Source organism: Mustela nivalis (assembly GCF_964662115.1).
Source record: "Mustela nivalis genome assembly, chromosome: 19".
Taxonomy (NCBI): Eukaryota; Metazoa; Chordata; class Mammalia; order Carnivora; family Mustelidae; genus Mustela; species Mustela nivalis.
This window is the reverse complement of record NC_139038.1, coordinates 3,499,256-3,521,498: the sequence shown is the minus strand read 5'-3', so window position 1 is coordinate 3,521,498 and position 22,243 is coordinate 3,499,256. Positions and strand designations below refer to the sequence as shown.

Below are 22,243 nucleotides of genomic sequence, written 5' to 3'. Positions count from 1 at the left end.
ACCAGCCCTCTTGGGGGCTTTTGGGCGGCATCTATCAAAATGAACACAGTGCCTACCTATGTTAGGGTCTCTAGGGCTATGGTACAAATGGCCATACACTTGGTGACTGAACACAAATTTGGTCTCCCAGCTCCGGAGGCCAGAAGTGCAAGACCAAGGTGTCGACGGGGCTGACTCCTTCCTGAGGCCCTGGAGAGGCTTCTGTGCCAGTCTCCCAGCCTCTGGCAGTTTCAGCAGCCCTCTGTGGTCACATCACTGTGATCTGTGTCTCCATTGTCTCGTGGGCTTCGGCTCGGTGGTTCTTTCCCCATAAACAGATTAGGGGCTCGCCCTCCTCCGGTGGGACCTAATCTTAACTGAGGACACCTGCTCCAGCTGTGTTTCCAGATGGGGTCACTTTCTGAGGTCCTTGGGGGTTAGGACCTCCATCCACATAGGAATTTTGGGAAGACACCAGCCCGTAACACTGCCCCGTACACACTGGGCTGCTTGCCACCCTGCTCTGCACACCCATGTCTACTTCTTCGTGGGCCAGTGCCCTTCCTTCTCCTACCTGTCTTTTTGTCTGGTAAACTCACTTATCCCTTGATACCTGTTGGCTGGTGCCCACTGTGGAGCTGGGTGCTATGCGGGTGTGCCCGTGCCTTGGGGAGCCTGCGCCCTCTTGGAGTCCTTCACACTCTGCCTTATCCCTCCTCTCAACTCCAGCCAGCATGTGGTAGGAGCTCCTGAGGGTTTCCTGAAAGGATGGGGAGTATGAATCACATGGTATTGGGATTTCTGCTTGAATCTGGTGCCTTCTGGATTGTGAGTTCCTTGAGGGCAAGGCCGGGTCACTCCAACCCACTGTCCCTAGATCTCAGTGTAAAACCAGCATACAGAAGGTGCTTAACAAATGCTCTATGAACTGTGTGGTGCATAGAGTTGTTGACAAATCCTCAGTGAAGTATGCTTAATGTGAATCTAGCATACAGGAGGTGCTTCATAAATGCTCTGTGAACTTTATTGGCATAGATCCAACACACAGAAGGTGCTTCATAAATGCTCTGCAATCTGTCATGATGTGGTGCCAGCACCCAAAAGCCCAGGATATGCTCGGTGACCTGCACCAGGCAGGGACTCAGCAGACAGAAGGTGCTCCGTAAATGCTCTGTGAACTCTACTGCGCTGAGCCCTTTGTTCTGAGCCACATGCCCGTCGCTTATGTCTGTGGGTCTTCAGAGTAATTACTGGGATCCTGGAGGGAAGTGTTTGATGTCGCAGTGGAATTTAACTCCATCCGGGGGTGGGTGACGGTCAGCAGAGTCCAGGGGGAACAGGTGAACGGCCCGTTTCCCTGATCCTGAGCCTGTGTAGTCCGGGGAGGGAACCAGGTGCTTGCAGACTCACCCCCCAGCTCTCTGATGCCCTTCCCCACCCTGCCGGGCGACCTTCCCACCCTGACTCGCACCACCCCCCCCAACCACACACAGAGTCACGCCAGTCTGGCCCGCCTGTGTCCCACCTGGGTGGGGGGCAACATTCCTCTACTCTGCGCTCTAGCCTCCCCTCTGCAAAATGAGTGGGGCGGTGTCTCCCTCTGAGCTCCAGTGTGGTCAAAGGAGAGACTAGAGGGGCCCCCAGGAATGCCTACTGCTCCAGATAAAGCTACTGGCGTTTCCACGTGTGGACCTATGCTGGCAGCAATGAGTGCGATGGTCACGAAAGAAGTGTGTGCAGATGCTTACGAGCAGGGTTCTCCGTGGTGGCCCCAGATCGGACCGTCCACCTCCGGGAGAGCGGATAACATAAATAGTGTCTGGAATTCTCTATGGCGATGAAAACAGCCACTCCCGGCGTCCAACAATATGAATGAATCTCGCCCAAGTCACGTGGGACCCAAGAAGCCAGACAAAGAAGGATTTGTGCTGTGTGATCTCATTGATGGGAAGTTCAAGAACGGGCCAAACTAATCAATGATGACAGTGTCGCAAGTGGTTTCCCTTGAGGGAAGAGTCACTGGGAGGGGCCCTAAGGGCCCTTTGGGGGGGGGCAGGCCATGAGCTCAGGCTCCTCCTACGTGGTGGTGGTTATGCGGGTGGGGGCACAAGTGAGACCCGATCAGGCTGTCGGAGCAGGGAGCCCTGCGCTATGTCTCACGGAGGGAAAAGAGAAACAGGAAGTAAAGAGAATTTTGTATTTAGTGAAGTTTTGCAGCGAATACCACATTGGGGATCAGGCACTACTACATACTGGCCAGTTCAAAAAAAGTGTCATAGAAAGAGGGGGGAGAGGGGGGTGGGGAGAAGATGGGAGGGGGGCTCGGGAGGAGGGGGATGGGGAGGGGAGGGAGGAGGGGGAGGGGAGGGATCCTCTTTTCCCACCAGGAGGGACCCCAACGTCAGGTCTCCGGGGAATCCTGGGACCACAGCTGCTCCCGGCTTCCTGGCCCAGCTTCCGGGAATGATGCCTGTCTTTCCAGGTTCATGAACCACCGAGTCCCCGCCCACAAGAGGTACCAGCCCACCGAGTACGAGCATGCGGCCAACTGCGCTACCCACGCTGTGAGTTGGCTTTTGGGGGGTCGAGAGCAGGAGACACTTTCAGGTGGGAAGGGCGCAGCCTCTTCACCCTTGGAGAGAGTCCACCTCTCTTCCACGACAGTGTCCCGACTGACAGCCTCTGTGGCCCTTGGAAGAGTGAGTGGCATCTGGAGGGAAGGCCATTTGGGTACATTGGACTGTGGTACTGAGCGTGCCTCTCTTTTTCTCTGCGAACCTTCCTGGCTCCCTGGTTCCTGCACAGCATCAGGACCCCGTAGGAAGCTTGCAGCAGTGTTAGTTAGCTCGTAAGTCAGCCGGCTTCCCCCCTGCCACACCCTTCTCCCAGGTTCCAGCGCCTGAATGTGCTGTTTCCTGGATAGAAGGTACACTTCCAGGTCTTGGCATATGCCGTTCCCTCTGCCTGGAGTCCTTGTCTTGTCTAAGAAATCCTTCTCTGGGCAGGGGACCCCTTTGGAAATCATGAAAACTCTAGACCCACGTTGTCTGGTTTGGTAGCTGCTGGCCCCGAGTGGCTATCGTGTCCTTGAAATGCAGCTCATCCCTTGGAGATGTGCCGTGGGCATGACCTTCATGCTCACTTGGGAAGCCATGGCAGGGAAAACGGGATGTAAAATATCTCCTTAATATATTTGTGTATAGTACACAGTATTTTGGATCCACTGGGCTGAACACAATATAGTATTCACATTCATTTCACCTGTTTGTTTCTCCCTTTAAAAACACGAGTCCCAGAACATCCAAGATGACCTGGGCGACTCACGTTACAGTTCTCTTGGCTGGGGCTATCGTAGACCGTTTCTCCTGAAAAGGTGCTCCCGACATGCAGAACTGGGCACACTTTCGGGGAGGGGGTCCCTGAAAGTGCTTTGGAGAGTTCTAGACTTCTCCAGGGAAATGATGGGTTAACCAAGGTGTGAAGAGAGAAGGGCTCTCCAGGTGGGCCTGGTGGGGAGGTCTATTTTCTCCAGAAGGCGCTAACTACATGGGCAACCACACGGGTGTGGGGCAGCGTGGCGTGCCCGGGGACCGTGAGGCTGGTGACCGGCGATGCTCCTTGAGGTGGGGAGCCTTCGTGTTTTCCACGATCTTCTCTAGAGCTGTGCTGCCCAATATGGTAGCCACGGGCTCCGTGGGGTGGCTGCAATTGAGACTAAAATCAATGAGAATGAAATAAAACAAAAAACTTCACGTTATTGGCAAGTCACGACTCAGGTGCTTGGCGGTCAGGGGCCCAGTGGATCCCACGCTGGATGGTGCTGGTCTGGGACCTTCCCACCAGGGACGGAGGTTCTGTTGGACGTTGCGAGTCTGGAGGAGACGGTGGGCACATGCTCGGGGAAGCTCAGGGATTGTGTACCTCCCCACTCCCCACGGCCAAGCCTGGCCCTGCAGCACCTACCCCCTCTCTGCTTTCAGCTCTGGATCATTCCCAGCATCCTCGGCAGCTCCAACCTCTACTTCCTGTCCGACGACGACTGGGAGGCCATCTCCGCCTGGGTCTATGGGCTTGGCCTCTGTGGGCTCTTCGTGGTGTCCACAGTGTTCCACACCATCTCCTGGAAGAAGAGCCATCTCAGGTGCCTCTGCCTAGTCCACGGGAGCGATGTGGGTCGGGCAGGTGACCAGGGCGGGGTGGGGGGGGCGTGCCTAGCTGAACCCAGAGGGGTCTGGGGCGGTGACTGTCACGCTGTCTTTGCTTCGGCTGGCCACCCGGGATTGGGTCCCAGCTGGGCAGACCACCTCACCCCCCCATGAGCCTCCTTTGCTCACCCCCAAGAGGCCCAGAGAGCAAACCCCCAGCTCCCAGTATTGTTACGAGGGACCCTCCTAACTGTCAGAACCGTCAGAATGACCTTCCCCTTCTGGGCACCCCCCCCAACCCCGCCACCGCCCCGGGTCCAGGCCTCGCGTGCAGACATCACCCGTAATCTTTTCAATAATTCTACGGTCTGGGCATTGTCTTGGATTTTTTAAATTTTTGCTTTGCTTTCCATTTTTAAAAACACTGGGGCAAATACCCATAACATAAATGGACTCTCTTCGCCAGTCTGAAGCATCCAACTCAGGGGCTTTAAACACATTCACACTGTGGCGCCAACACCACCGCCCAACTCCAGAACTTTCTTCCTCTTCCTGAATGGAAGCTCTGTCCCTTTTTCTGCAGTGACCCCTCATCTCCAGCTGCGGCGGCCCGCTCCTCCCCCCAGGTGCCCCGTGACTCTGCTCTAGCTCCCATTCCTGTTTCCCGTTCTTGCCTTCTCTGTGGGTCTCGGTCCTGCCCCACTGTATGAGTTTCTTGTGGCTGCTGCAACAAAAGACCACGGACGGGGCAGCTGGAAACAACAGAATTCATTCTCTTGTAGTTTAGGAGGCCAGAAGGCCGAGATCCGGGCGTCGGTGGGGCCGTGCGCCCTCTGAAGTCTCTAGGGGAAAATCCTGCCTCTTCCACCTTCTGGGGGCCCCCGTGTTCCTAGACTTCCGGCTTGTCACTCCCGGCTGCCTGTGTCTTCACGCAGCCTTCTTCCCTGTGTGTCTCTTTGTCCAAATCTCCCTCCCCTTTTTCTCACTAAGAAACCAGTCATTGGGTTTAATGCCTGCTTAACCCCCCGGTGGGACTGTGCTGGCCCTTCCTGTCCTCACCTGTCACGTAGCCGGTGAAAAAAACAGCACCTGTCTTCCAGGTGGGATTAAGAAGTTAATGCTCGTAAATACGCTTAGACCAGTGATGTGCTTACAGCCCACGCTGCACACATCATGCTAGCTGCTGTTGCCACTTTCATTTCTAGGAGGACACGCGATGAAACTACACGCAGGATCCCCGGTCCGTTTTACCGAGGGCTGCGGTTTTCTGGGCAGAATCAGTTTATAGTAGTTATCTGTGGTTCTGTAATACGTTACCCTCCATCACAGAGGTTTTATCTTTTTTTTTTTTTTAAGATTTATTTATTTATTTATTTATTTATGTGACAGAGAGAGAGATCACAGTAGGCAGAGAGGCAGAGGAAGGGAAGCAGGCTCCCTGCTGAGCAGAGAGCCCGATGTGGGACTCAATCCCAGGACCCTGAAATCGTGACCTGAGCCGATGGCAGACAACTCAACCAACTGAGCCACCCAGGCGCCCCAGTCCCAGGAGTTTTAAATAACGGGAAACCTTGCAGCGTCTATGATCCAGCCTCAGAAATCACTATATTTCTTTAGGCCTCTGTTGGTTACATGTGTTTACCTTATTCATCGTGGCAGGGGACCACGCATGGGTGTGGATACAAGCAAGTGGGGCTCTTTGGGCACCATTTTGGAGGTTGGCCACCACACTGGGCAAATACTTTGACGGCTACCGTTGGCTACTCAACGTGAGGTCACGACAAAAACGGTGAACGTTTATTGAGCACATCCTGATACGCACGGTGCTATGCTAAGTACCAATGTGCTTAACCCGTACGGCCGCCCTGTGATGGGCTGCTGGTGTCCTCCCCACCCCACAGATCAGAGAGCTGGTTCAAGGTCATAGTCCATAAGTGGTGAGGTCGGGATTAGAACTTGGGTCTTCTGGCTCCAGACCTGGACCTGAACCAGAATGCTGGCATCTGAGCCTCCAGCCCAGTCCCCTCTGCACCTACAGGCAAGGAGGCACGTTTGTCCCAGGGCGTGGCTCTGGGACCTTAACCCTGTCCCCTACCCCTTCTCTGCCCCAGGATGGTGGAGCATTGCCTGCACATGTTCGACCGTATGGTCATCTACTTCTTCATCGCGGCATCCTACGCACCCTGGTGAGTATCTCTGTATCCTCCTGGGCAGGGGTGAAGTGATGGGGGGCCTGGCCTGGCTTCCTCTCTCTGAATGTCTTCTCTTTGGGGGGTCATCTGTTGACCCCCGCACAAAAGCATGTCGGTAAAAAGACGCCCTCTGCCCGTTCTCCTTCTGGAAGCAACTACTTACGAACAGTTTCCTGAGTCTCTTTCCAGACTTATTTTGTGCAAAGAGAGCCCCAGGTGTGTGCCCATAATACCGTAAATGCATCTGTGTTCATACTTTTCCTCTGCCTTCTAATGCAAAAGGAGGGCACTATACAAACTCTGATTTGCTTTTGCTCTCTTGGTGATTTCACCGGGGGGGCGACTCTCTGTATTAGTACATTGAAGAATGCCCCGTCTTTTGTTTTGTTTTTCTACAACAGCATAACATTTCCTGGCCGTCCCCTGCTTGTAGATGTTTCTGGGATTGGGGCGCTCCGTCCCTTGGGTAGGAGAGACCTTGCCACAGTCAGTCTCCTTAGTACCCGCGCGTGGATGTGTTGGCTCAAATCCTATGACGTTGCTAAGAGGCGGCCTTTTCTGACCTCCAGAAACCGTTTCATGTGGCCGAGCGGGTTGATTGGTTGTGTGGGAGGAGTTAGACAGACAAAGGGGCGTGGTGACCAGTTTCCGGGCTGGGTGCATGGGAAAGCGGGACATGGGGCAAGGCGGTGTAGAATCATTTGGTGGGTATTTTTCTTTGAATGGTTCTCACGCCGTTTTCTGAAAAGCCCTGGAGGTAACTAGAAGACCATGGAGGGGGTGGGGGTGTGAGTGACCATGGGTTTCCCCCATCCTTGCCTCAGTCAGGAAACCCCATATTTTTATGTTTTTTTTTTTTTAAGATTTATGTATTTATTTATTTGACAGACAGCGATTACATCATCAACCATTTCTAGAAGGATCTCCTGCTCCCCACCCGACAAGGGGCTCTGATCGGTGTCCTGCACAGTTACACGTCTCTCTTCACGTGTGCAAAGGCAGAGAGGCAGGCAGAGAGAGAGTGGGAAGCAGGGTCCCTGCTGAGCAAAGAGCCTGATGCGGGGCTCGATCCCAGGACCCTGAGACTATGACCTGGGCCAAAGGCAAAGGCTTTAACTCACGGAGCCACCCAGGCGCCCCTATTCTTAAAGATTCTTGAAAGCCTCTGGAGTAGCAGAGAGAGAGAGAGAGAGGAGCAGAAATATTTGTTTGCAATGCAGCACACTTTTTGTGGGGGGAGGGGAGGGTTCATTTTCTTCTTTTAAAATCAGGTGGAGATTCAGTGGGATATTTCAGTAAGCAATGACCTGTGTTGTCAAGGCTCCCCACAACCCCATCTGAGCCAGTCTCCTCCTTCCCTTCCTCTGCCCGTCCCCTCCGACCCATTTTATACTGAGTCTCCTTCCCACCGGCCTGTTCTGTGTCTGTTTGGAAAGCCAGTTAGAATGATCCTCACCGATGGTTCTTCCGAGTAATGCGTCGGTTTATTTATTTATTTATTTATTTATTACCTTTAGACTTTCCAGTTATACCTGAGCTTCTTCATAATAACAATTGGACTCGGAGCCGATTGCTTTTTGGGGAGGACACGGGGGTGGACAGAAGTTGTATATAAGACATTCTCATTGAAGAAATTCACTCCAGAAAAAAGGGAAAGGCTCCTTTCCCCCGCAACCCCTGCCATCATCAACCATTTCTAGAAGGATCTCCTGCTCCTCACCCGACAAGGGGCTCTGATCGGTGTCCCGCACACAGTTACACGTCTCTCTTCACGTGTGCAAATAATACAGGCCTGTTACTCTCCCCTCGCTGACCGCCACCACACCTAGCGACACGCCGGGAGATGTCCTCCCCTAAGTGCGGACCGGTCTCCTGGTTCCCAGCTGCTGTGACAATGCCACAGCGCGGTGTATCTGGCAGGGTGCCGTTGGGAGACAGAAACCATACAATGATTTGAACGCGGCACATTTGATATAAAGGATTCATCGTAGAAGATCAGAGGAGGGGAGAATCCATCAATGAAGGTCAAACACAGAATCTAGAGAAAGCCCGTAGTGACAGATAACGAGGGACGGCTAAGACCAGTCCCCCCCCCCCCCCCCCCCCGCTTTTCGTCGGAAAGGGCCTGGTCTTTGCCTACGGGGTGACAGAGAGGCTGCTGGAGGGTGGCCGTGGGTGTGGCCTTGCTGCTGTGGCCAAATGCTAGAGAGAGCCGGGCCCCTGCAGGTGCCTGCCCCAGGGGAAATGGCCTCAGCCCAGCAGCGCAGAGAGAAGCCCGCTCTCGGAAGCTGGTGGGAGAATCAGGAAGGAAGAGCCTTTTTCCTCTAATCATTGCTTATTGTTTCTGTCTGTTTCTCTGTCTGTCTTTCCACCCTGAGAGCCCACATCCCACTTGCAGAGCCACGGGGCCTGGGGCTTCTCTGGGGTCTGTCTTCCCAGGAGGGGCTGGGCCCCGGGTAACCCCCCTCAGGCTGTGCTCTTGGCTCTCTCTCAGGCTGAACCTTCGGGAGCTGGGCCCCTGGGCTTCCCATATGCGTTGGCTGGTCTGGATCATGGCCTCGGTGGGCACCATCTATGTCTTCTTTTTCCACGAGCGGTAAGCCAAGGCTGGGGACGGGGCAGGGGATCGGGTGGGCTGGGCCTCCTCCCTGGTCTTGGGGAGAGGAGGCCCCAGGACGACCCCAAAACATGAGGGCACAGCTCTGCCCGGCATCCTGGGGTTCAGTCCCCGGGGGTGGCCACCAGAGCCACAGCCTGTAGGGTCGATCTGAAGAGGTTTTAAAAAAGACCTTGTAGGTTCCGTGTTACCTGTGTTCCCTAAGCTGGGTTGTTAGATGAGGGGAGAGGCTCCCTTCTGCTGTGTGAGGAAGGAAACAGAGCTATGGAAGCAAAAAGGAGTAGCTGACTTCTGGAATTTCCAGGGAGGGCAAATCTGTCAGCCAGTGCAGCCACTCGGACGGATGGAGGGCAGCTGCCTGGGCCTGGCGGGGAAGAGGTCCTGGGATCCTGTGGTGATGACAGCCCCTGGCCCGAGCTGTGGCAGGGGCCCGCACATGCGCTATGCTTAGCAGGGACAATCCTGGCCTGTTCTCCCACCGATGGAGACCAAGTCCCAGAGGGACGGACGGCTGCCCAGGGCCACCCAGCTCTGCCGGCACCTGCCGCGTGTCCCGGGGTGACGTCAGAGCCCAGGAGGGCTGGGCAGAGGGCGGCGTTCTTCTCACTCTTTTGGTTGGGGTGTCCCTCCTACCCAGAACGGGGAGCTGTGTGCCATTCCTCCTGGGGAGGCTGTCCCGAGGCCCAGATGGCTTGTCTTCCTGCCAGGTACAAGCTGGTGGAGCTGCTCTGCTACGTGGTCATGGGTTTCTTCCCCGCCCTGGTCATCCTCTCAATGGTGAGTCCCACCCACCCGGCCAGGGGGCCCCCAGCGGGCTGGAGGGACCCCGAGTGACTCTGGGGATGGCCGTGTCTGAGCCCCGCCTCTGGTGCCTGGGCAAGCTGAGGCCTCAAGAGGTACTCAGTAGAGCAGAGAGGCTAGCCCTGGGGGGCTCCACTCCCTGGCCTTGCAGGGGCTGACCCTGCCTAACCTCCAGGGAGCATGGCGACCCTCCCCGCGTCAGCCCCCGGCCCCCCGCTTCAGCTCCCATCCCTGTGACAGGCTCCCTGTGTGTTTAAGGATTCGATAGGAAGACCCACGGACAGCGAATAGGTCGGGGCCTGGGACATAGTAAGTCCCAAGTCCCTGGAGATGGACATGAAGTCCTGTTCATGACGGCCTGGCTGGCTCACGCAGGGGGTGGGGGCACCCCTGAGTGGCTGAGCTGAGATTGGCCCCCATCACTCCTGACTGTGGGGACGAGGATCTTTGGGCCGCTCCGCCTGGACCCGTGAGGGGCAGAGCCCAGGCAGAGAAGCAGCTGGGTGGGCCACACGTGGACCACCTCACCTCTGCCAGCCTCAGTTGTCCCATCTGTCAAGTGGGCACAGTAAACTCACCAGCCTGGCACCCTCCCCAGGTTTATTATCTTATACAGTGGTTTATTGGGAGGTGGTAAAATTCTACATTGTCGAGTTTAGTAGGGGTTTTGTGTTTTTAAACATTGTATAGCTTTACAAACCTAAGCGGTATGGCTAGGAGGGTCTTCTTTCTCCAAGTTCACGTAAATGTTTACCTGTGTCTTCTCCTGTCTGTCTTGTGGTTTAACCTTCCCGCTGTGGTTTCTCCTGGGCACGGTGATCCGTCCCTGAGCCCCTAGCCAGTGATGTCAATTATCTGTCGTTTCCATGAGCTCCTTTGGTCACGTTTAATTCACACGTAGATGTGGGTCTCCCTTTGCTATTTCAGTTCTGTTTCGCCCAGGGGCCCGTCTCTATCCTGACACCAAGCTGTTTTGCTTAAGGTAGCTTAATTATGTTTTAATCTGTGGCCCCATCATTTCGTCTGCTCAGCATTTTCCCAATGATTTGTATTTATTCTCACAGACTGCCTTTTCCCCTCCAAGTTCATTTTTATTTAAATATGTATATTTTAAAGATTTTTTTTTATTTATTTGACAGAGAGAAATCACAAGTAGATGGAGAGGCAGGCAGAGAGAGAGAGAGAGAGAGAGGGAAGCAGGTTCGCTGCTGAGCAGAGAGCCCGATGCGGGACTCGATCCCAGGACTCTGAGATCATGACCTGAGCCAAAGGCAGCGGCTTAACCCACTGAGCCACCCAGGCACACCTTAGGCTGTATAATATTAAATTAAATATTATATTATTGTATCTATATTAAATATTTTTAAAATTTTAAAGTTAAAAAATATTTAAATTTATTTTTTAAAAAATTAAAAAAAATTCTGAGGATTATTAAGTTAAACTTTACATTATATCATTATATAATTTATAGTAAACAAATATTAAAGTTTAAAAAATTCTTTTACATTTGTTTTTTGATTTTAAAAAATTTATAATAAATATTTTTAACATTTAAAAAAATTTAAAATATTTAAATGTATTTTTAAAAAAAGTTTAAAAATCTATGAAGAGTATTTAAAAAATAAAATAAGTATGCTGTCATTTAAATGAAAAATGTTTAATTTCTTTAAATATTAAAGAATTCACTTACATTTATTTTAAAGATCTTATGAATTAAACCAACTATTATATTGTAATATCTTGAAATTTTAAAGCAATTTAAATTTTAAAAACTTTAAAAAATTTTATGAAGCATATTAAATATTACATTATATAATTTATGTTAGATAAATATTTTTTAAAAGTTTAGACTTTTGGGACACCTGGGTGGCTCAGTTGGTTGGACGATTGCCTTCGGCTCAGGTCATGATCCTGGAATCCTGGGATCGAGTCCCGCATTAGGCGCCCAGCTCCATGGGGAGTCTGCTTCTCCCTCTGACTTTCTCCTCACTCATGCTCTTTCTCACTGTCTGTCTCTCAAATAAATAAATTAAAAAAAAAAAAAAGATTAAAAAAAAGTTTAGACTTTTAAAAAACTCTGAAACTTACTTAAAAATGTATAAATTTTAGGGGTGCCTGGGTGGCTCGGTGGGTTAGGCCACTGCCTTCAGCTCAGGTCATGGTCCCAGGGTCCTGGGATCGAGCCCCGTACTGGGCTCTCTGCTCAGCACGGAGCCTGCTTCCCCCCTCTCCCTGCCTGCCTCTCTGCCTACTTGTGATCTCTCTGTGTCAAATAAATAAATAAAATCTTTAAAAAATGTATAAATTTTATAAATTGCATGAAATAAGTACTAAGTTATACAATATCCATCAAACGATGTATTACATATGTTTAAGTGCATATATATACTTTTGTATAGTCAAGGTATAGTTAAATACACAGTCCCTGCAAAAAATAAGTCTGAAAATGCGTGAAGGAACCAAGCCCCCCATCCCCCTCCTCCCCAGTACGGTGCCCCAGCTGCAACCACCGTTCAGTTTGCGAGTTCTTTTCATTTATTTATTTATATGCAAATCGATGTGGCCACGCAGACATACGGACTCCGTTGTTCCTCTTCTCTGCGACCCGCTTTCCTCCCGTAGTGCGTGCCGTGGGCGCGTCTCCATGACCGCCACGTGCGGTCCTGCCTGCCTCCTTTGCTGGTGGAGGGAGCAGGAGTGGGGAGGGGCTGAGTCTCCTGGGTCATTAATGCTCCAGTATGACGCTCTCGAGGACCGAGGGCATCCGTGTCCGCAAGGACGCTGAAATACCATGGAGCTGTTCAGACGCCGGAGGGGGCTGTCCCTGTGAGACGCGGATGGGTCCCCCCACAGGGCAGTGACCCAAGGTGGAGTTGCAGCCTGGAGGAGATGGTGAAGGAACCCCTTTGTCTGGAACAGTCAGTTCCTGGGCCTCGTACATCCACCTGAAGTGCCTAGCGTGTGTTTCTGGAAGGATACTGTCAGCAGTGGGAGCCTGTAACAGGTGTATGGGTGGCCCCGGGGAGGCGGGGGGCGGTGGGGGGGTGATGGTGTGGCAGGTTCTCCTCGCTCAGTCTCTGCCATTCCCTTTAACCACGAAGCACTCATGTGGGTGTTAACAGCGCCCATCTCTGGCAGCAAGGACGACTCCTTTTTTCTTAATGATTTTTGTTTGGTTTCTCTATAATTCTTCATCCCGGACCTGTATTCCTTTTAAGAAAGTTGTGATACAGTATACGTCAAACTTGGCTGCTGAGAACCTGGAATAGTCTTCAAGATTTTGATAGAAATGGTAACATCTGAGAATTAAGTTGGAGAGGATAGACAACACGTGTTGAGACCTCCTACCCAGGCATCTGGGCTGGCTCGCCATCCACGTCTCTTTTCGTTTTGGGGTGTGGGGGAGTGGTGGGAGGGGGCTCTCAGCCTTGGCGGCTGCCTCTCTGACCCATGCCCCCACCCTTGTCCTTCCTGACAGCCCAACACCGAGGGCATCTGGGAGCTGATGACCGGAGGGGTCTTCTACTGCTTGGGTATGGTGTTCTTCAAGAGTGACGGGAGGATCCCCTTTGCCCACGCCATCTGGCATCTCTTTGTGGCCTTCGGGGCTGGTACCCACTACTATGCCATCTGGAGGTACCTCTATCTGCCCAGCACCCTGCAGGCCAAGGTGTCCAAATGAGGCAGCCCAGACTGCACAGGGCCAGAGCATCGCGAGAAGTGTTTCTATGAACTCTGGTCCAGAGCACAGCTCCCAGGCCCGTCTGCACGTCCACGGGCAGAGTTTTGATGGGTCGGAGGCTACTCCTGGGAACAGCCAGAATGTCCTTCGGGTCCCAGGTGAGGAAGAAAGCATGTAGTCATTTTGGCAGAGAAGCAATTAACCCTGTAACGTGTTTCTATTCTAGGCAAGTGTTTCCTAATTCAACCAACATTAACATCCACAGAAAAGGGAGCAGACATTGTCTTGGCAGACGAGGGGGACCCTGGGCCCGTGTGGGGGTCGGTGGAGTAGTTTGTACCTCACTGGCCAGGGCCTCCTCTGCGACCAAAGTCCTGGCTGGGGGATTGTGTCCTGTTCAGGGAAGAGGTCACCCAGCCTGTAGATCAGGGATGGTGAATATCCGTGACCACAGCAGACATCACCAATCAACTGCAGCATGGTGCGGAATCAGGATTCTCCTCTGGGAGGGGCTCTGAGTGGCCACGAACCTATGGACTCATCACTCACAATGGCACCCCTTAGACTCTCCTGTCCAGTGTGTCCTGCCGTGGGAGCACGGTCCGACCATGTTGGGGAGCCTGCTTATCTCCTGCCGGGGAATCTCCCGGTGCAGGCCGTCTGGGGGCAGTGAAGGGAGACCGAGGCAGACAGCCCGAGCAGCCGCTGGCCTTCTGCTCCGCATAGCTGTCTCTCAGAACAGAGGAGGAGTGAGTGGTAGGGGATGAGGAAGCCGTTACTTGGCCGTTTCTTCTGCTGAAAAAAATCCAGAGAAAGTATTGGAGCTATTCGTTCCGGGGGACTTGCTCACCTGCTCCAGATTCAGGGCTTGTGATGCCAGCATTCAGATTCTTGCTTGGTGCCAAGCTGCGGCCCTTGGAGGCTCCTCCGATGAGACCTGGAGAGAAGGCCTGGCCACCTGGCTAGTTTGATAGGGATTTGGGCAGAGCGTTCCCAGTGTTGGGATGCCCCTACCTCTCAAGCCCCTAGTGGCCCCATGACAAGGCTTCCAGGGACCTGTCCTCAGAGCATCCCCCCCCGGCCTGGGCTGGCCCCTCTGTAGCTGATGCTTGGATGTTTACTGGGGAAGGGGATCCAGGCCCAGCTCCTGAGCAGAACGGGAACCTGGGACTCTCTGAATCAAGCATCTCTCAAGGCAGACAGTTCTCAGCCTCCAAGACAGGACGCCTTGTGCTTATTTCTAGTACATTCCAAAGTATTTCAGAGTTCCTGAAATCCCATGTACCGAAGCCATCAGACACATTCCTCAGACAGGCGGGTTCTGAGCTGACAGACTCTGGGGGTAAGCTTTGTCCGCTTGCCGTGTGTGTGTGTGTGTGTGTGTGTGTGTGTGTGTGTCTACACTGGCACACCCAGCCTCCAGAAGCTGCCTTCATCCAGTATGCCCACCATCAGTTGGGGTCAGGGTTGGAGGTTGGTGTGGGGAGAGGAAGTTTGCCAGTGATGGGGGGACAGAGACACTGACCTGGGACTTCTTTATTGACCCCAGAGCTGAGCTCCTTCTGTGACACCTGTATCTCCTTCTGCCCCCTCCTTTTGGCTACTTGATCTTGGATTGTCCCCAAGACAGCCTGCCCCTTTATGCCCATCTTTGGAGGTGCTGGTTCACCCCCTCATCCACCCCTCTTACTCCTACTCATCCTGCAAAGCCCTGCTCAGGCATCAGTATCGAGGGACTTCTGGCCTTCCTCTGACTTAGGGCTTCCCACCCACTTCCCATCACCTCCCCTCCACCCTGCCCCTGTGCTTACCTGCATCGAGGCTCGGAACTCTATCCTTCATCACCCTGGTCTTTGCACCTGCCTCCCACCCTGGGAGCTCTTTAAGGGATGAGCTGTGTCTTGCTGGACTTGACGTCCAGTCTGGCTGCTTCTGTTTGTAAGGGCTTGGGCAAGTTCCTTAACCTCAGCTCTAAGGTGGGGATAGTAAGGCAGCACCTTGCAAGTTTGCTTAAAGATTCAGTGGGGTAATGAATGTGAAATACCCAGCCTGGTATTCTGATTAGCTCCTTTAGCTGTCCTTGGGAAGCAGCCTTTGATAGTGAAGATGACCCTCGTCCAGGAGTGTCAGCTGTGCTGGCCAAAGGAGTGAATCACTAATGGTGGAATTTCCGACTGTGGACAGGCTGGTGAGGACACTGCTGTAAGTCCGTGACCACATTCCTTCCCCTTGGTCCAATTTAGGTTGTTTCCCATGAACCTTTTCTCTTCCTCAGCATCATTGTGAAAGTGAGTTTCCCAGCATTCCATTTCACCCAAACCTAGACCCCGGACCTCCCCCAAAGTGTGTCACCAGCAGTGCAGGGAAGGAAAAGATGTTCCTCAGGCCAGTCCCTCCTGTGGGTAAGTGTTCCAGTCTGTGTGCTGGGCAGGTGGGGTAGAGAGGGCAGGGCACTGGGAACTCAGATGCCAGCTCCCTCTTCCTGGCCACTTTTGAGGCTGTCACATGCTAGAACGATCCTGCAGAGTGGCTATCATGTCCCAGGAAACCAGGGAGAAGGTCAGAAAGACTCTTCGATGCTCCGGACTCTTCGATGCTCCGGGCTCTTCTGTTGCTGCTCCTGAGTTAGGCGGGCTGGGGGACAGGCCTGGAGGTGACAGCCTGCTTAGCGAGTCCCCTGGCCATCATGAGGGCCAGCCAAGGCAGGTGCGCTGGCTGGTGGAGAGTCCTGCCTGCTAGCTGGCAGGCTATCCCTGACAGGCCTTGAGCGGAGCTTGCTGACGGCCGTCCCCGGAGCCAGCAGCTTTCAGGCCGGTGGGCTTTAAGCCAACATCACGGACCAGAGCTGCCTTTTTCCCTTGATTGGAAATCGTGCATATGCTGGGAACAGGGCTGAGCGTCCTTCTTTCAGGGTCAGGCTGGGGAGGATCCTAGGAAAGCACTGGGCAGGGATGGGGGCAGGATGGGAGTTGCAGGGGGCTTGGATGGAGGGCCCAAAGCCAGGCTGGTGGTGGGCGGGGGCCCAGCACAGTGGGGTGGCCCGGAGGGCTTCCGCAAAATGCTGCCCTCCTGGGTTTTTACCGCACCAGGCTCTCCTTTCCAAATTCGTCTGCAAATGCTACGGAGCTCCGAATGTTTTCCCACAGCTCCGCTGAGCTCCTGAATTGGTGGTCCGGCCCCTGCTGGGAAGCAGGGGTGGGGGACAGCTCAGGTGATAAGAGAGGCAGGTAGAGCTCAGAGGTCTGGGAAATGAACCTAGAGACTTAGTCAAGAAGGCACTGGTCAGTTTCACCCCCACACACTGCACGACCAGATGCTGAAAGGTGGGTTCTGGGAACCACATTGCAGGGTCCCGAAAGAACCTGGGGCCGTCCCACGTGAGTATGCAGACATACACACTCACAGGTATGGTGCAGCGCAGGTGTGAGGGGAAGGAGCAGGAATCTGGTCTGGCAGAGGCTTTACCCAAAGGGCGCCCCTCCCGGGGGCCGGTCTCTGTGCTGGCGGCTTCCTGACGCTCTTGTCCATTGGTTGACATAGTCCCCTCTGCTGGGTAAGGTCCATTTGCTGATCTTACAGAGTAGGAAGCCAGAGCACAGAGAAGTTTGGCGACTTCCCCAAGGCCACCCAGCATCCATCCAGCAAAGCCAAGCTTGGAAGCCAGGACTATCTAATCTCCAAGTGTCAGGTCCCACGGCCGCACCACCTGTTTCCAAGGACACCCACTGCCCCCACGTCTGTCCTCCAAGGAGGAATGCTGGGCTGAACATCCTTAAGAATTTCAGAAACAAAACAAAACACTGGTGTGTAGCATTTGCTGATTTTCATGGCATAAATGTTCCCATGGCTGATTTCAAGCCGCTGAGGTGACATCACGGAAGAGGTCTTGGGAGGGATTCCCCCTCTCTGGCCCTTGAAGGCCCGCATGGGCCCGTCTGGCACACCACTGCCTCCACGGCTTCCCTCACTTCCCAGATCCTCACGGAGCTACGGAGCTAGCCAGGGGTCCCTGGGGGCCCTGGCAGGTGGGGGAGTGGGCCTGGCACTGGGCTGCCCAGATGCTCTGCCTTCCGGGGTCTGAAACCTGGAGCCAGGCAGACCTGCTCAGGGTCCAGCCCTCCACGGGCCAGCATGCCAGACTCTCAACTCCCTCGGATCTGGCCAGGGAGCCTCTGCAGGGGTTTGCTGGACCCCAGATCCCTGCTGCCACCCCGCCTAGGACTGCTGCTGAGCCAGTAGATCAGGATCGTGCTCTGGAGTCTGGACACCGGTTCCAGAAGCCCCACTCTGGAGCTCATCTACTTGGAGGCCATGCCCCACATGTCAGTGATGGGGTTCCCGGGTTAGAATCCAGAGGACAGACTCGTGTCCAGGAGCAAAGGACCTAACCATGGCTCTTGCTTTGGGCTCTTTCTCTCTCACTTCGTTTCCGACATTCACAAGGTCGGAAATTCACAAATACCCCTTAGCAGCCTGTGTTTCTACCCGGGCCATTCCTGAAGTTGGGCTCCATCCCTAATGCTTCATAAGCTCTGTGCCAAGCCCTGGGATTTGTGTGGTCTTTACGACAACTCTGCGAAGTGGGGAGGATCCCCTTCCATCGACTTGGAGACTGAGGCTCAGAGAAGTGAAGTAACTCATGCGAGGGCACACAGCGAATAAGTGGCAGCCGTGGGCTCTCCCCCGCTCCACTGTCTGCTCCCTAAAACACCGGCAAGTCCGTTTTAGGGTTCCCAGCCTGTGAATAGCTGCTGCTGACATGCCGGTGGGCTTGTCAACTGGCCTGTGTGCTCTGACTGGTTATACTGAAGGTCTGAGGCTTTGTTCACTAGCCCCATGTCCAGGTCCGTGTTGGAAGCACTGACAGAAGCTTTCACTCAGGCTTTCAAAAGAGGCTGATCTGGGAGAATGTGTAGCCATATGGCATGGCTCCTAGTGGCCGGGAGCCCGGCAGGAGTGGTGCCGCCCCCCATCCCTGGGCTCACTCCCAGGACATTCTCTGGCCTGAGGCTATCCTGCTCACACAGAAACTGGACCCCTATAAAGAGCTCCAAGCCCCAGGTCCCAGCGGGACACCCTGCCTGTGCGCAGGTGGCCGGCCGGGACTGTGCTTCCCAGGCTGGGAGGCTGAGTAGCAAGACCTTGAACATGATGCAAAAGGGTTGGGACAGGTCGGTTTTGTACCCAGAGAGTCAGGGGGAGGGCCAAGGAGTGACCTGCCCGGGGCGCAGAGCCGGGGAGAGCTGGGGCCGGTGCCTTCTCCTCCCACAGCCCTCTCTTTCCTTCCCCAGGCACCGTGGCCAGGCTTGTCCCCCTCCAGCGACAGAATGTGCAGCCTGCTGCCTCTCTCACAGCCCAGCACAGGTGGCATGGGGTCTCTGCGTCTGGCAGGGAGGAAATACGAGCCCTCCCTCGTGGCCCGGTTTTCCGTGTGTGGTTGTAGTGCGCTTGAACTTCCCACATGCTGTGTGACTTGGGGCAGGTTACTTACCCTCTCTGGGCTTCCATCTGGTCAGCCGTAAAAGGAGCTGGTGGTCTCGCTCGGCTGATTGTCAGCTGCTGGTCCATTTCCAGACTGTCCATGTCCAGGGTGGGCACAAAGCCCATATGGGGAGGGGGGCTATTTCATCATAGTGCTAGTAGATCAGTGTTTCTCCAGCCTTTTTATGATCGTGGAGCTCCTTTGTGCTCTTAAAAACTATGGAGGACACCAAAGAACTTTTGTTCAGTATTGTTAGATATGTCTAATATTAACATTCGCCATACTAGAAACTCAAACTGATAGTATTTGAAACTATCTATTAAATCACGTAAAGATACACTCCCTACACGTTAACATCAGTAACATTTTTTTCTATTAAGAAGAGCTACATTTTTCTAAACAAAAAGAGACTTCGGGGTGGGGGTGCGTGGCATGGTTTCACATTCTTGCAAATCTCTTAAATGTCTGGCTCAGCAGAAGCCCTCAGGACTCCCCCGCCTTGGGTTTTGGTGAGTGTGTGACAGTCACCTGTGCCATTGTCTCTGGAAACCATTTGCACGAAGGCAGGACGATATCGTAGTGCTTTCATGAAAACAGCTTCATCTCGTGAGCCCCCGAAAGGACCTTGGGAGGCCCAACGTTGTGGAGAACCACTGATCTAGACTTTTCCCTGTTTTACAGCGGGTTACAAATGTCGCTCGAGGGGCCGAGATCCCAGACCAACACTTCCCTCATTTTAGCCTGTTTTCACTCCCTAAAACACTGGCAGGATCCTGGAGACGGGAGCAGGATGGGGAGGCAGGACAGGTGTGGGCACTGGTCTGGGACACCCTTGTGGATATGTTGGCCCTTTGCATCCAGGGCTGGGCAAGTTCCCAACGGTGGTCCTCGTGGACTCTGCCCTGGCCTTTACTCTAGGCGAGTCTGAACATCAGAGGACAAGCCAGGATGCTGGCAGGAGGCTCCTGGGCTGGTTTTTCCCAACTCAAGCCTGTAGTGGGTTTGACTCTGCCCTGAGTGGGCTCTACCAAGAGCTGGTTTTTCTGGAAGGTTTAGAGCAGCCGGCTCTGGCCCTGGCATGGGGCGTGAGCTCTCGGGGAGGGTGGGGGGTAGGGAGGGGAACACAGCCCTGTTCTGCAGGTGGTCTGGTTTGTAGTGGGGGTAGGGCAGAAGAGGGAGGTGCGGACCGGGGAGGGGTCCCTGCCCGCTGCCCGCTGCCTGTTACATGGCTGCTTGGGCTTATGGGATCCTGATTGTCACTGTCCACTGCCCATGGGAGACAGGAGGCCATGGAGGTGTTGTGCTTTGCGTGCTTATGACATCCTGGAGACCAGTGGTTAAATATCCCGGGGCTGGCAAGTTGTTAAACCAGGAGCAGTGTGAGATTGGTCTCAGTGGGAATCCTGACGCCGTGGGAATCGGCAAAGGCTACAGATCAGAGCCTGGTGTCTCTGGAGAGCTGTTTGAGCAGCATGCCGCGGCCTGCGGTCTGCGTACACGTCTCTGCAGTCGACGCCGTCTTTATCAGTGTAACAGGCAGTATACACACGGCTCTGAACGTGTACACATTCCCATTCTTGTGTACCTCTCCCGGCAAAACCGGCAAGACAGGGAAACTGAGGCTGTTCAGGGAGGCTATGTGACTTGCCCAAGGTCATCCGTGGTGCAGGGCCGTGCTGGAATCCGCGTCATGGCCTTTGACTGTCACATTGTCCTCCTTCTGCTGCCTTGCTCCCCGGGAGCTGAGCTCTGGGGACCGGGGACCAGGCATCTCTTTCACGTCCTTCCAGGGCCCCGTTTCCCTGACCGGAGCAATGCCGTTTTCTGGCTGCTCGGTTCCTGCTCTCCGTCAGTTTTGCCTGAGCCCTGCGAGGCCCAAGGATGAAATGTGGGTGTTCTCTGCTCCTGCCTTTGGGAACTGGCCAAGGCTGGGGCCCTCCCCAGGGGGTGTAGGACACTGGATCCCAATGCCTCCCACAGGGCCTGACAGCCACAGAGACCCGAGCTGTGGGGCGGCCCTTCATCACTGGGGCCCTGTGGGTGGTGGGGTGAAGCCACAGTGGGTTACCCCAGGTCTGCGTGGATTCTCTCTGCCCACACAACCTCAGCTTGCGGGTGTCTGGACACCTACTCTTTGCAAAGCCGGCCTCCTGATGGGCTCTCAAACCCACCTGTACCCTTGCTGTGGCATTGCCATTGGGGGGGGGGGTCATCGTGTCCCAGCTGCAGGCCCTCACAGGAGGCTCACCTATGTCTCATGGGATCAGGCTGAGGCTGCGTGGGTCAGCCGTTCTCCATTTATTCCCAGACGTCTGTGTTTTCCAAAATTTTTGATCAACATCCATCATAAGAAATGCATTTTACACTTTGATGCCGGTTCACACGTCCGTCGCCGAAACAGACCTGCCCGCGTGATGCATAGGGTTGTTTCCCACACTGCCCTAGACATCCTACCCTTTGTCTTTCTCTCAGCGTGCCGGGTGCAACCTGTTAACAGTGCTTGTATGTCTCACAAGTGGGTCTGGGCCATCAGCTCTGGAAACTGATCTCGGTGGTTCTGTCCCAGGAAGGCATGGGCGTTGGTATTATGTACGAAGTGCCCAGTTGTGTGGTTGGCAGGGGTCCTCGTGGGGCCAGACCTTGAGAACTTGGGGACCCAGGGCCAAATGGGGACAGTTAAGGAGAAGGAAGTTGGGAGCTTTGGAGGATCTGGCTGCTCAGAACCCTGACCCCGCTAAGAGGAATCCAAAACCCAATTTTGGGGTCTCTTGTCCTGATGATGGCCCCAGGTTCGGGGGGACCTAGAGGGGCTGGATGGTCATAGAGACCTCAGGAATGTGGGTCATTGTGCCTTCAGTCAGGACTGGGAAGGTAGGGAGACAGCGAATCCGACTAAAAAATGAGCAACTTTGCAAAAGCTACTGTGCGCCCAGAAGCAATTTCAAATCCCGGGCCCTGGTTCCCGTGGGATGAATTTTCCGCCACTCCTGTTTACTCCCCTGGGTTTCACGAGGAATCTTTCCACTCCTGTTGCTTGGGAAGTCCTTTCTTTTGAGGGGTGGGGCTGGGGAGCAGGAGGTCTGACTGCCTTTCACATGTGTTTTTCTAGACGTGTCGTGTCTACAGTGTTGGAGACTGGCATCTGTGGCATGACTTAAAAAAAAAAAAAAAAAAAAAGACGTCCTGCTGGTATTGGACCTTCTCTGTGTTTGTGAAATTTCTCTTTTGTATTAATACGACCTTTGATAAACATTTGTAGCCAAGAGGAATAATCCTGCTGGTCAATGTTACTGTTTGCCCTGGAGTAGAAAGAACTTAAAAAAAAAATAAAAATTCAAGATGGGT

The 22,243-nt window shown here is 53.9% G+C and overlaps 1 protein-coding gene across 11 annotated transcripts in view; it reads left to right on the top strand.

Annotated features, from left to right (window-relative positions):
* Positions 1–22,243, top strand: part of MMD2 (monocyte to macrophage differentiation associated 2) — a 42,700-nt gene extending 20,457 nt beyond the window's left edge. For 5 of the 11 annotated variants that reach the window (XM_082714203.1, XM_082714204.1, XM_082714207.1 and 2 more), the window contains 6 exons: positions 2,462–2,543; positions 3,960–4,120; positions 6,236–6,310; positions 8,811–8,912; positions 9,641–9,710; positions 13,213–22,243. In XM_082714203.1, the coding sequence (XP_082570329.1) occupies positions 2,462–2,543; positions 3,960–4,120; positions 6,236–6,310; positions 8,811–8,912; positions 9,641–9,710; positions 13,213–13,416 (694 nt within the window). In that variant the 3' untranslated portion in view covers positions 13,417–22,243. The other 6 variants (XR_014306407.1, XR_014306408.1, XR_014306409.1 and 3 more) reach the window with 6 other exon arrangements.